The following is a 15,402-nucleotide window of genomic DNA, read 5'->3' on the forward strand; positions in this document are numbered from 1 at the left end:
AACTAATGCAGAATTAGGAATTTGTCTGAACAGTAATGTTAAATACCCGCACCCAATATGCCATGTCATGGTTCTTCCCCATCTCTGTATTTACAGAAAAGCAGCCTGTCAGCATGCCAAACAAACCTGAAGAAGAGCTCTGTGTAGTTCAAAAGCTTGTCTCTCTTACCAACAGAAGTTGTTCCAATAAATGATATTACCTCACCCACCTTGTCTCTCTAAACAAATCTTAATGCAATTTTATTTCTATTAGCAGAATTAGGATACTAATGGCTCTGTTCATGAAAGCCTGCCCTTAAGGATGAGCTTCATGGATTTATTTTTTCAGGAATCTGGATGACATTACTAATAATTAAGGTCATGGTTTTGTCACGGAGGTTGCAGAAGTCACGGAATCCGTGACTTCCAAAGACCTCCATGACTTCAGCCCCGGCAGCTGGGAGCTGCAGGGTCCCATCGCCTCCTGCAGCAGCAGGAAGCTGTGAGATACCCCTGCTGCCAGAGGCAGCAGGCCCCCAAGCTCTGAGCTGCCATGGTGGGGCAGGAGGACTCCCCACAGCTCCCTGCCAGGCACCGTGGCAGGGCAGGGGGACCCTCCCGTAACTCCCCACCAGGCACCACAGTGGGGCAGGGGACCCTGGAGCTCTGAACCCCCACGGATGGTGGGGGCCCTAGAGCTCCCAGCCACCCCACACCTGCACAGCCCCTTCCCATTTTATCATGAGTATTTTTAGGAAAAGTCAGTGACGGGTCATGGGCTTCTGTGAATTTTTCTTTATTGCCTGTGACCTGTCTGTGACTTTTACTAAAAATAACCACAACAAAATCTTAGCCTTACTAATAATTACTTTCCATGTCTGGATTGCAGTGCACTATGAGTATGTCAAGGTTCGAAATTAGGGGAGGCACAATGCCACCTCTACAACTACAGACTAATTAAAATGCATCAGCATGTGGTGGAATGTACTGGGCCAGCAATAAAGCAGAGGAGACTGCACAACCATCAGAATACAGCATCTATTGTATGGAAAGAGCTGCCAGGTCTCACCTATTGTTTTTCAAAAAAATCCAACAAAAAGGCGTGCGGGGTATCGTTTGCAATCTGGCAAAAGCAAGTTCGGCAGGTCTTTTGAATGCTTCATAATTAGGGCCCTACTTGAATAGTGAAATTGCAGCTGAGTTGTGGACAAGCCATGGAAAATTGCAGAAAAGTAACAACGGATCTTATTATTTGAGGTAATAAAGTCCATTATTACTTTTCTGCGACTTTCTGTTTTCGGCAGCCTGGGACTGAGAGTGGGGACTCCCACTGTCAGCCCCACTCATGGCAGGACTCCCGCTGTCAAAGTTTAGGTGGAAGCTTAATATTGTGGAATCCGCAATTTCCACAATATTGCAAGTTAAGTAGGAACTTATTCCTAATTCAAATACAACCAGACCTTTTCAGAAAATGTCTGGTCCTTATTTCTTTGCCAGTATGCAGAAATCTTAAAATAAATAAATAAATAAAAAACCACAAAACAAACATTGTCCAATTTCTCCCCATGTTAGGTTAAGACCGCCTGCTAGATTTATTTTTTCCTCTTCATTTTGAATACAGTGTTATTTTTTTCTCATAAGAATAAAAATGATTGACTAATTGCATTTGCTGCACTCAGATAGAGTAGAAGCTAGCTATTTGGCAGCTTCCTTACTCAGCTCTGCCAATGTACTTCCATAATGACATGTAATAACCTGGCTATTCTACTCTAAATTTTTTTCTGCAACTGCCAATTGTTCCTAACTATGCCAATCCTGTGTGGCTCAACAGCGTCCAAGAGAATCCACCAAACTCACTGCATCTATAAATCCTAAACTCTGATCCTTAGAAGTATCAATATCTACCCTACTCTCATACCAAACGCCTCAGCATTTAGTGTAACATTCTTCCTCTCCAAGATCAAAACCACATAAAAACTTATTCATGCCCCTGACCCACATACATTTGCCTTCATGTCTCTCTTCAGATCCACCTTCCACTCTAACCTCAAATCATCTTCTGGCCCTATCTTCACATTTAATCCTCCAGTTTTGGCCTCCTATTTATGTCTTGGAACTCTCCAGTAAGGGGGCTCCTCTTAATTCTGCTGCCTCTTTTGTCCAAACTCTCCCCATCCTTTCCTCCAAGCCACTTCCTGTGCACATTTCACCTTAAACTGTTATTGGACCTGCCTCACTGGAATATCGGGAAAATTAAGTGAATGATGTTTGTACAGCAATTTAAACACAAAGCACAATGTAACTACTACTATTGTTCTAACTTCTATTTCCTATTTGGTTTATGATAAAGACAGAAACATAGGAATTGCCACAGTAGATGAAACCATTGGTCCATTTAGTCAGGAATTTTCTCGCTCATAGTGATGAGTACCAGATGCTTCCAAGAAACAAGCAAGACATCATGAAATGGACACCTATGAAATAACCGGCTCATAAGGAAAATTTCTTCCTAACTCCTTTTGCAATCCTAAGTATTGACTCTCTCTCTCTCGCTCTCTCTCTCAAAGATGATGTTTGAAATCTCCCCACAATTCTCTCCATTTCCTTTCTATTCCTCTGTCTCTTCTTTTTTGGTTCTGGGAGTAGAAGAGCTGGAGTTGCAGTAGGCAACCGCTCTAAAATTCTTTTCCACAGCGTCTGTCACAAGGGAAAAGGAAATGGAATTTACTATAATCACGCCTTCCCAGCAGACACAGAAAGTAAAGAGCATTACTGCAAGAGTTCAGCCCTACTCTTCCTCTCCAATTACCAACATATTTAATTAGGGAAAAACAGGTAGCCCACTGCTTGTCAATATGAATTCCAGTTGGGCAACCTAGCAAGCTACATATTTATTCACTCAACATTTTTAAGTCAAAATTGCTGCTGGTTTAAGTAGACACAACTCCGTCAAACTCAAAGGAGTTATGCCTGCTTATACCTGCAAATAATCTGGGCCTTCAGGTTTGGGACTAGTAAAGTCCTAGACTAGCCTAGTGGAATAGTGAGCTGACGAGTGAGTGACACAAGTTCATACAGTCTCACTGCAAGTGTTGGCAAAGACTGGAAGTGAAGCTGAAATGGTACACTCCTCTCATCAAATTATCAATGCTTTTTAAGAGGAGTAGGGTTATCGTTTTACTTGCATGCAAAACCAGAGGTTTTATGGTTTTTAAGAGTCTCCTTTTATTCACTAATATCCAGAATATCTCCTGCTCCAGGGTGTATCTGATGGTTAAGTGAGGGTGTACCTAATCTGCATTACTAAGCGTGCAGATTTAAAACCAGTGGGCTCTCAAGCAATTTCTATTCTCCCCACTCCATAAGGGAGAATTTCTTACCTGGAAAACAGAGTTGTACTTCCCTTTAACAGAGAGCTCTTAACCTCTTCTGTGGAAGAGAGGTTCAAACTCAGCCACTGAACTTAAGGGTCAGTACATAACATGCTGCCGTGTGCTAAAACACGGGTTCCTCTTTTGAATGGAAAAAATCTCTCATTATAACATGGCCTATGGGTGCCACATGCTCATCTAGCTATAAAGAACTTTGTATTTTAATGGGATTCATAATAAGGGGAGAAAGCTCCTGAGAGAATGTGAATGACAGAGGTGCTCAGTACTTGTTACTGGCAAGGGTGAGTTGTGTTGGGTGTCTCAGCAAGAGAGCTTATTCCACTCTGAAAGAGAAAATAAAACTAAGATGAAGGCTGTCAGGTCCCATTAACATCTTCTGATGCTATACAGAGAGCCATATGGAGTGCGTGCCATCAACAGAAAGTAGAGGTTCAAGCAGGTTGAATTTTTCATAAAGCAAATCACTCAAGGAAATACAGGTTACACTTTCTTTAATAGCTGCTGTTCGAGATGTACTATTACCAACAAGCAACTTATTGAGGGCTACCAACGATTTTCATAACAGAGTTTATCAACTTGAGTATAAAACTAGCCCAAGATTTCCCAGTGGCTCTCAGAGACGAGAAATGTGAACCCTGGGCTATTGATGTGCTGGTACACTGAAAAAATGTTTCCTCAGTAGACACTATTAATGAGGCAACTGTGGTGTAAGGTGATAAATTAGAAATTCAAGCAAGGGCACCAGGGCTTAGAGAAAAATCAGACGTTTGGGTATGAAGAATCTGAGTGAAGTGTGCTAAATTTAAAGCTGAAAAGCTTTGCAAAACATCGGCTGAGCCTCTTGTGATGGTTTCTTGTTCGCAAACATACGTGGGATGAGGCTTCTTTTTTGTAGTTTCTCAAAAACCAGGGTATCGGGGTAAATACGAACTTTAGCCCTGCTAGAGATGAGGAAACCCTACCTTGCCATCTTCAGTGTGGACATCCTCATTATATCCTTTTACGATTGTCCGGTCAATGAAGAGACTTCGCATCACCACTATCACTTTTAGCACTTTTCCTAAGGTAACCTGTCAATAACAAGACAAGGACAAAAACAAAGCTGAAAGAGAGCTGGGTGAAGTCTGCGTTCACAAGGTCATGGAGTTAATGGCTTACATTTGTGGGAATTTCAGTTTGCAAAATTTTACAGGAAGATGAAAATAAAGATCAAAAATACTGTGTGCATGTGTGAGGAAGAGAGGCAGATAATAAAAGACAGAATTAAGTAAATAGTGTAGACCATTTGTGTCAGAAAATTTTTTAGATCATGAAATTCACCTGTACAGATATGACACTGCCAAACAACTCTCTCTTCCTTAAATTAACAAAACCCAATATGTCAAAAATACTGAGCAAATGTGACTGTTTCAATATATTTTACGCTCCCCAACATAACTGCATGCATAACAAATACATTTAAAAAGAATCATCAGACTTTTCTAATGCTACCCCTGAAATGCATGTTCAGGGTTTAAAGCACAACATTTTCACTTTAACAAAAATGTAAAAGGAGGGGATGTTTTTAGCAGCAAGACTTTGTATTGCATATTACATGCAATGTGACTTCTCCTATGCAATTGTAGCCTTGTAAAACATGTACTGGAAAAACTTTCAAGCTTTGACATTTTGGGGTTCACCCAGATCAGTAATGGGTTTAATCACTGTCTGCCTTGAAACTCTGGGTGTCTTGTGGCCACTCTCACATTCCTGGAATGTCACACATTCTGGTATGTGTGAAATCGCAGGGTCTTGCCCCTGCTGGCATGCCCATCCCCCTCCACGTGACACTGCATGCACCATGTGTGCAAGGTCATACTGTATGTGGGGTGCCATAATGAAGAGCGCACCACCACGACCCCCACTCCTGCTGGCATGATCTTGCACACACCATGTGTGAGAGGTTATGCTGTCGGGGGTGGAGCGGCATGCTCTACTTTATGGCTTCCCTTGCCCAGTACCAGATAAAACCATGTCCGGGTTTGTCTCATTACCACATGGGGGACAAAGAACTGGTTTATAACTGGTTTTGGTTTATAACAAAAAGACTTGTTTATAACCTGACAAATGGCTTCCCTACTGTCAGCAGCGCACAAGCCATCCTCTGGCTTTGCGCAACCTGGTTACTCCTTGTAGGCTGATCTTAGTACCCTTCCAGCCTCAAATTTGCCTCCAAATCGTCCTACTGCAGGGACCAGTCCCTCTCTTGGATCCTCACAGAGAAAGTGAGAGGTTCACTGCCTTTATGGAGACAGTAAAACACTTCCAAGCTGTTAGCTTTACAGAAGTATACTCTTTACGGAACTTACACAACAATGCTGATTTATAATCAAAGCAAGTTAATAGCAAAAGTACACAGATTAAGTGATATCAAGTAAAAGAGATAAAGGCAAAAATATCTACAAGCAAATAAAAGTGAAAACACACAGCTAGAAGTCCAAAACTTAATCAACCAAGATGCAGTCTTTGTTCAAGATGGTTTCTCTCACCCACGGTCTCCTTTCCTGCTTTTACTGGTTAGACCCATCACACAGATCAAATTGCTTTGTTTCTTTGTCTCCTAAGGTGAAGGATAAAGATGGAGTATCTCTCTGTTCCTTATATCCCCAAAGGGGTTGTTTTTGTCTTACAAGTCAGGAAGGCCTCCGGGAGATTCAGTCTCCCTGGGGCACAGGACCCACGTTAATTCTCTGTCGAGTTCAGGAGCAGGATAACCCCCTGGTTTAGCTTGATGGCTTTGTTTACTGCTAATATGTAAATTGAGGTAAACTCACTTCTCTTTGTCTAGGACAGATCTGTTTATCACCTTTACCTAGGCTAGGCTGTCTTGTCTTAAAACATGTCCTAGTAACATCACACAGAGAGAATTCATAACTTCACATACAACATTAGCATATGCATTTTACAGTGATATTAATAACCAGAGCGGTGGTAGCTTTTAGATGATACCTTACACACTTACCTTTTGGATAAATATCATGACAAGAGATTGGGTGAAGCGAGTTAGTTGGGTCGGTCTCAGGAGAGACAGAGTACCTGTGCTAGTGGGCATTAGGGCTCTTCGGGTCACATATATCAAGTACACAAACATGATAAGCGCCCAAAAAAGGACACCTAGTTAGAAATTGGGTCACCCTTTTTATCATACTCAGAGGAGGACTTCCCAACCAGCAAGCCAGAATATTTAGCCAGATTCTTTGACTATTAACCTGATCCTGCATAAGTAATGTACCATGTAGTAAGTTAACATTTCATTGTAACTTCGACTTAATAAAAAAATGAAATAAAAGAAGGCTAGCGTGATGCCCCTTTGGGAAAAAAATAAAAGGGGTAGGGGGCAGATTACAGCTACAAGAATAAAAAAAGGTTTCAATTTCAATAGTTTTAAGGGGATATTTACCCTTCTATTTTTAATTTATTCTGTAAAGAGTAAACATTGTGACAAAGCTCTGTCCTTGCCTCCCTGGGTCCCGCGTTTCCTGGCGGATTTCGCTAGCCTCAGAGGCTCACTGTGACCCTCCATGTAACCCTTCTTTCTCTAGAGACGAGGGTCACAGTCTACTGAGCCATTTTCATCATAAGCCCAGCAAGGGAGGTGAGGAGAAGTTATCCTTCCTTGCAAGGATAACTCTTTGCAAGTCTCTGTGGTCTCCCAGTCTCAGTGATTAATCAGGGGGCAAAGGTGGGGGGGGGGGGAAAGCCCGGGCCCACCCTCTACTCCGGGCTCCAGCCCAGGGACCCTAATAGTATCAGCTATGGTAGCTGACCTTTTAGAAACATGACATGTACAATTCCCTGGGCTACTTTCCCCACAGCAGCCCTTACTTCCTCAAGCTTCACTTCACCCTTACCTCAGGGCCTCCTTCCTTGTGCCTGATATGGTGTGTACTACTCAGCCTCTCCAACAGCGCAACTTCCTTCCACAGCTCCTGACACGCACGCACACACACACGCACACACACACACACACCCCCCCGACAAGCTGGGAGGCTTTTTACTAGTTTCAGCCAGCCCCTGATGGGCTTCAGGTATCCCAATCAACCTAGCCTTCTCCCTGCCTTCTGGAAAGTTCTTAATTGGCCTCAGGTGTCTTAACTGACCTGGAACAGCATTTCACTTAACCTGGTACCAGGGATTTGTTTAGCCTGGAGCTAATAGATCTATCTCCCACTACTTTTCTATAGCCATCTGGCCTTGCCCCGTCACAACATATAAAAAGTAAAACTAGCGTCAAAGGACCTCTGTAGGATCCAGTGGAATATAAGAAAAGAAATAAGCCTTAATTACTGACAAAATACAATAATTAAGAAAGCATTTTAATGTAATATCAATTTACTTTTCAAAGATTAGTTTGAGTTTTAACGTTGTTAACAGGATGTGTGTCCAACAAGGATTTCTGTCTTTGTGATTAGTTATACAGACAGCATTACATAGTTTTTCCTCAATGGAAAATCATAAAAGTGAGAAAATATCTGTTAGATTACTTAAATCCATCTCCCAGCCAGTAGAGGACTATTTTCTACTGTATGTTCTCCAGCACTTTGTGAAGTTTAGATTAAAATGCACCAGAGTGATGGTGCTTCCACTGCTAACCTTGACAGACTATTCCACATTCTAATAAATCTCATTCTCCGTAGTTTTTCTGATTTTTTGCCTTAGCCCGCTGTAGTCTGGGGGGTGTGGTGTGCGCCCAGTGTGTAGGAGGCTGCGGGTTCAAAGCCCCTTTCTTGGGGGGGAAGGACAGCTCAGTGGTTTGAGCATTGGCCTGCTAAACCCATGGTTGTGAGTTCAATCCTTGCAGGGGCCATTTAGTGATCTGGGACAAAAATTGGGGGTTGGACTAGATGACCTCCTGAGGTCCCTTCCATGCCTGATATTCTATGCAAGTATCACTTAGGGGGGAAGGATAGCTCAGTGGTTTGAGCATTGGTCTGCTAAACCCAGGGTTCTGAGTTCAATCCTTGAGGGGGCCATTTAGGGATCTGGGGCAACTACGGGGAATTAGTCCTGCTCTGAGCAGGGGGTTGGACTAGATGACCACCTGAAGTCCCTTCCAACCCTGATATTCTATTCTATGAATTTTTCTTTTCTTAATTTCAACTCATGGCTCCTAGTTATCACTGTACCACTTTTAGTAATTCTCAATGCTTGGTGTGAGATTCTCATCCTCACACTGGCCCCTGTAAACAGGGTAAAGTGGCTCGAGGAGGCCTGTACACAGCTGTGACAGGATAAGAGAGGATTTTTTTTAATTGTTCACCAGGACACCTAGCTGGATGAACAGGAAGAGGGCATATTCCAAGCTTGCTGCCATCTCCTGCCAAATTTTGTCTTCATCAGACAATCATCCAGGTACAGGCAGAAGTGAATGCTTTCTTCTCAGATGGGTACCATGACTGCTAGGCATTTTATGAAGATCCTTGATGCTGTGGAGAGTCCACAGGGCAGTACTTTGGACTGATGGTGATTGGACCCCAATGCAAATCTCAGGTGCATCCTGTGGGCTAGGTGGATGGCTACGTAGAATTACGTGTCCAGTCATGAACCAGTCTTGAACCTGAAGAGATGGACTGATAGAGTCAACTGTTACCATCCTGAATCTGAGCTGGCATATGTATTTGTTCAGTTTCCTCAGGCCTAGGACAGGAATTGCTCTCAGGTCAAAGAGTTGGATGAGGCTGATTTTAAAGCCTGTACATGATGTGGCTTAAATTTCTTGGAATGGAGACTGAGATGGGGAGAAAAACTTGAGTGTGTAAAGAACTGGGCAAGTTAATGCTCCATCCTCGGGCATGGAAGACAAAGTCCTAAAATGTATCCATAGAAGACAAAGTCCTAAAATCTTACCCAGTCTAACGTAGCTTTACTGCCAGGCCACCTGCCCTCTTTTATAAATGACTTACGTATACACATGAATCTAACAAATAAAGGAAAGAACCTGTTATTGAAATATGTGCTAAACGTTCTAAATTTTAGCACTTAAGTACATTGCAACTTTCAATCTTATGTTTTAAAAAATTATCAATCTGGGTTCTTCACAGCTGCCAGGTGTTGGAATATTAAGTTTCCTATTTTATACCCATGTTTTCTTGACAGCGGAGTTCCAGTAGTTTTTATGACTGAACAAGAGGGAGTGGGGGTTTCAGCAATTAATTTATTCTAGGACTTGAGTAATCCCCAAACTGAAGGGGTTGTGGCTCCTGTCAAAAGGATTAGGGAATGGAACAGAACTAGAGGCAGAAATTTTGGAAAGGTCACTGTGGTAAAGAATGATTAATAGTAATTTCTGTAATGTCACTGAAAGAATGAGGCCAGTAATACTCCACTCAGCAATGGCTGTACAACAGCCTGTCACCTAAGTGGGGAATGCTGTGAGATTTGGAAGCCGCAAGAGCTCCCCATAACTCCTTTCAGTGTGGAACAGAGTCCATATTACTACTCTGAGCTCCAGCAGTGCAGATCTCTTCTTTTGGAAGTCAAGTCCCACTTGCCAGTCCTTTTTAAATGAACACTCAATGTACCCCCCCCCCCCCGACCTGCACACATGATAATCATAGGGCGCTACTATCAGTGTAGAGATCTGCTACTTTTCAATTTAATTAAAGTGGGCAACATTTTTTCCCTTCTAAAGCAAACTTTTCCCATTAAACTTCAACTTCTTCTGTCGATACCCTGTTAGACAGCACTTGGCTTTTTAATATTTCGCCTGTAGGATATGTGCCAACTCGCCCTTGATGTAAAAATTTTAATTCAAATCAATACATGTACAAGGTCACTTTAAAATTCAATTAATATGAATGGAAAAATATGCCCCACAGTTCTGTGAACTGAAAATGGAACAGCTGCAAGTTAAACACTCATGTAGCACCTGTTTTGGTTCTGTGTCTACTAACAATGCTGTTCTAACTTGGTTTTAACCACTGTGTGCTCAATCTGACAGTTGAGATATTCATGATGCCGTTTCCTAAAATGGGAAGCTCCAGGATAAGGAGAGACAATGTACTGAAATATACAACTTTACTGACAAAAATAGGGGTAAAATAAAAATCCCTTTGTAAAATCCTAGATTTAAAAATATTTTGTCTAACACTAATAGAACAGATGACGAACAGTGCAGATGAACATTTTAAGCCAAAAACGAGGGACACTTCAGAGAGGTAATCTGAATATTTGATTTTGTGATTCTTAGACTCCTATAAAATGCTCACTTTAATTAACTTACTGATAGAAAAGGAAGCAAAAACAGTCTCCCCCTCTCCAAACTGGTAGTAGCAGGGTCAAAATTTTGCTTAAAATGGTCAAAATTCTGTCTGGAGAAAATATCTTTAAATCTCCTCTTTGTAACTTTGGTACTGTACTGAAAATTATGACAAACTAATTGGCTCTTATAGGCACTAATTAAATACTATTATAGACATCCTCTGTTAGATTTATTTTATATTTTGATATTAGGAGAGAGGTTGCTGAAGGCACCAAGTTCCAGTACTATGCAGGAAAATTCACTCAACTCCAGATTGCCTCTCAGAATTCCAGGGAATCCTCTGCTGATATGAAATGCAGATGCTCTGCAATGCAGAGCTAAACAGAAAAAATTATTATTTTCAGTTCACTTGCATACCTAATGTCACTAGGAATGTGTGTGAGCGAGAGAGCGCGCGCCCGGGTGTGTTTTCATTCACCTTAGGAGACAGTGATGCATCAACAAATTAAAAGCATAATGAAGCTGTGCACGTTCACCAGCAAAAGGCCAGCCCACCTGCTCCTTGCAAAATAGTCAGAACTGGTCTTTTTACTCTTGTATCTTGATAATCAGCAGAACAGCCACGAATCATATTTGTACGTGTATTGAAAATATGAGCATTAGAAAAGCACCAGACTTTCTATTAGCTATTTTTTCCCTCCATTTTTCCCTCCCATTTTTCCCTCTCTCTCATCTGAGGCTGGTATGAATGCTGCAATTCCCCTCACACAATCATTATTCTTTAATGATGCCTATTTGTAAATAGCACGATAGGATGCAATTAAGCCATTAGAGGCTAAATAAACCAACATGCTAATTAGGTTCTTTACAAGAATTTTTTTTTTAAATGTAGAGGCTGGAATTTACCTTTCATTAATCTAACTTAATTGCAATAGTGCACGTTAAAAAGTCAACACAAATTAAGGTCTTTAAATGATTTTCCCATATTAAGGATCAGTTGGTGATCTTTTCCCTCAGTAACAAGGCATATTCTGTTAATAAGGAGACCAAACTGGCAAACAATATTGCTAAAAGGTTAGAAGACAGGTTTTGCCCGTGGGCCAGTCACATTTATGGTATAATTATCCCAGTCCAATGAAGATTAATTTGCTACTGAAGACATAGTTTCTTAAGTTTCACTTTCCTCATTCTAAATTTTAATACCACAGTAATATTACTGGGATGGGATGGGAAGGATGTCTGACTTCCGTCAACAAATAAGAAGCTCTACTAGAGTGTCAAAATGGATCGCTGACACTCTGGAATTGGATGCATATTCACCTATACAGACGAATAGAAGCTGAATAAACTCATCTCCAGCTTCTCTCCACCTCTCCCTGCTCCTTCTTCTTTCCTTCGCCTCCTCACCTTACTAACTCCCACCCACCAAAAGCAGGTAGAGAGTAACACGCACACACACACTCCAGGGCTCTGCTGCTCATAGATTATGCTGGTTCCATAGAAGTTCTTTCCTATCTACAACCCATAAGGTGACCTGCCCTCCACACTGCTTGTCCCTGACCTGAGGAGACAGTCATGTACTAGCAGCACAGGGAGGCAGGTCAGACTGTGATGATGAAAGGAGGTGGGGTTTGATGCAGGGACAAGGGTTTGAGATTGGTTCTCCTAGTTCTGACTCTGGCAAAAGAAGCTGTAACTCAGTGTCCCAGATAAATACTGGAAACTGGCAAGTCTCCAAAATATTAAAAACCTCACAATTAATCAGTGCCCTATTAAAGATTTTCTTACATTTGGTTGATTGTTCCCATCTTGCTTATGCACAATAAAAAGTTCATTGTAAATACAGAGAGGAGATATTAACAATGGTCACTTTTAAAATTTGCTAATTTTGCTTTAGAAAAATAGAGGAGGGAATACTACAAATGCTGAGGAAATCAAGAACAACAAGCAGGATTTTAAGGATGAGGCCTTATACTGATTAGCATTGGGGGAAATAGGGATTTTTTTAAAGTAAACATTACATTGTTCAAGCATAGATGACTGATTCTAAATCACTGGATAATGAAATATATAAAAAAAATGTTTAACTGCTCTCAGGATAAGATCTGATAGAACAAGATTCAATTTGATATCTTTTTTCATGGTCAAATTATAAACCTCAAAAACTGGGTTTCCAATAGAAAATGGTGGTAATTTTAATTAAAGCACTGTGGCTACAATATATAGAAAAACAAAAACTGAGCCAAAAAAGTCTTCCATCTTAGTGAACAGATGTCTAGCCCATTTGCAATTAATACGACCCAATTCCATACAATCAGTCTGCTTAAAATGCCTGGAACAAGATTTAAAAGTTAAAATGCAAATTATCTGATTTTAATGAGAATGAATGGAAACTATGTCAAAAATCTCTCTCCTTTTAGGGCATGAAAAGTAGATGAGGGAAGGAGTAGGTAAAAATCTATCTAGCAGTATAAATGTATACAATGAATTTATCATCAAAAAGATTGCTTGATAAAAAAATATCAGAAGAACATGCTATTTCTGAAACGAGCTTTGTTTTGGCAGAAAGTATTTTCCAAAATTAGAATTCAGTTATTTAAATCATTGTGTGTTAGAAACAGCTCGAAACAGCTCAAAACAATAAAACTCTTCCAGTGTTTTTTAAAGCACATTTTCCCAGTGTTTATATCTGCTCTACTGTTCCTTTTATATGCCTTTACAACGTTAGAAGGCAGTCAGTCCTGGTGACAGAGAGAGGCAGAATGGTCTAGTGACTGAAAACAGAAGAACTTGGTTCTATTCCTGAATTGCTGTGTGACTTTGGATAAATCACAACTTTCCCGTGCCTCATCTGTAAAATGGAGATAATGCTTACATTAATTTGTAAAGCCCTTTTTGATGTTTGAATAAATATGCTACCTTATATATATTGGCAGTATCATTAAAATATCACACCACAAGGTTTTGAATTTTGATAATGGTCACAAGATGGTTGAAAAAGAACCATACTGTGAAAAGTCATTATAGACACAGGGCAATTGCGATAGTTGAATTTTTAGAGACACTCTACCTTAAAACCAAAGATGACATTTGCACTGGCAATTCTACTGTTTCTAATATTGGTATTCTCTTTTCCTAGCCTTATAATCATAGTAAAACTTGAGAAAACTGTTAGTTTGGAAAGAACAAAAGGACAAATGATATTCTGTGGGTCTGCCAAAATCAGGAGAGTTCCACTGCAAAGAAACAAAATCCTGTCTTCTTAATCTGTATTTTACCTATTACAAATAAAGTGTACCAGTTTTGATCACCCCAGTAATATGAAAGCCAACAGGGAAGAAAGCTCTAATTATTTTGAAATACATTGTGCATTTCACAATTTATTAAAGTTTTAGGGTATGATCCATTTACTTTTATTGGAGCAACATCAATTTACACCAGCTAAGGATCTGACTCTGAACGTACAGCCGCTTTCTGGAGAAAACTGCTGACTGTAAATCTTGTTAAAAGTGACTTTGCATGTAATCTTGACATTATGGAAGCCCAGGTGAGAGAGTACATAAAAATGTCTACCTGCTTCACACTAAGTGGTTCACTACAACCATAAAAAGGGATTTAAGTCAAGTATGAGTACTTTTCATTCAAAATTGAAGGTCTTCTTCTGATTATTAAAAGGCAGGCTGCAAAATGGTTAAAAGTGACTTAGGGCTCTCACACTGCAAGGGTCACAAATGACTTCCCATTTTGGCACGACTGCTGCCATCACAAGGAAGTATGCTTGATATGATCTCTGAATGTGCTCTAATTCACACTGAGGGCTGGTTTGGTCCCTTCACAGCCCAGGATACAGGGAGCGCTAGGGTGGCTTACAGTTCAAGCACAGGAACATCATAATTGAGAATCAATCCCAGTATGTTTATTAAGATAGGGTCCATGTTCTAAAATTTTTTCCAAACTCTTAATTTAGGGAGATGAATACTTTCCCCCGGGCAGTGATCACCACAAAGTAACAAAGAAGATAGTTGATCTCACAAGAAACACACCTGTTTTACAAAGAATGTTGTGTGGAATCTAACAGGTTAAATAATCAAAGAAACAACAAAAAGTCTAAGACAATTCATGTATTCTTAACATATTAGGAAAAGTTTATCTGTTTATCATCCCAATTTAAATATTGCAAGCTAATGGAAGTTGAGCAACAAAGTCAAAGAAAAACCTTAAAAGAGTCCTCTGTTCACTCCACTGCCATAGCAAATTAATTTTGCATAGCACTTTTATTGAAGCTGATCTAAAGTGAATGTTTGTCTTCTTTCATGCATAGCTACAAGTAAAAAATTAATTGAAAAATCAATAGTGTAGATTGGGATTAAACTGCACACTGAAATACCATGATAAACAGCTTTTAAAATCAGTTGAGGATTTCACACAGCTCTGAAAGATGTCAATGATTTATGTGTTTGGTCTATGCAGCCTAAATCCAAGCTAATGAGGTACAATTGCTGTGTATAAATCTGAAACACAAAAAGACTCAGTTGTCTGGAAGAAGCAACAGCCACATAGGATTGCATGTAAGAATCTTTCAGAATCAACATTTATGCTTCTAGGAATAGGTTAGTATCTTCTTGCTTACTGGTTGCGACTTGTGTTGAAAGATGTATACTGCTAACTGATGGACAAGCTTCGCAAGAAGGTTACTACCAGTTGAAAGCAAGCCTGCAGGTCTACTTTTGTTTGCCAGATGGTGTCTTTCCAGTGAGAACTACTACTTCTGGGACATTGAAGGAATTGTGG

The 15,402-nt window shown here is 40.4% G+C and overlaps 1 protein-coding gene across 2 annotated transcripts in view; it reads right to left on the reverse strand.

Moving 5' to 3' along the window:
• The window catches only part of MED27 (mediator complex subunit 27), a 182,250-nt gene that overhangs the window by 25,851 nt on the left and 140,997 nt on the right, over window positions 1-15,402 (reverse strand). For both annotated transcript variants that reach the window (XM_073314820.1, XM_073314821.1), the window contains exon 5: window positions 4,334-4,441. In XM_073314820.1, coding sequence (XP_073170921.1) covers window positions 4,334-4,441 — 108 coding nt within the window. The remainder of the gene's footprint in view (window positions 1-4,333; window positions 4,442-15,402) is intronic.

The sequence above is a fragment of the Lepidochelys kempii genome, chromosome 16, assembly GCF_965140265.1.
Source record: "Lepidochelys kempii isolate rLepKem1 chromosome 16, rLepKem1.hap2, whole genome shotgun sequence".
NCBI lineage: Eukaryota > Metazoa > Chordata > Testudines > Cheloniidae > Lepidochelys > Lepidochelys kempii.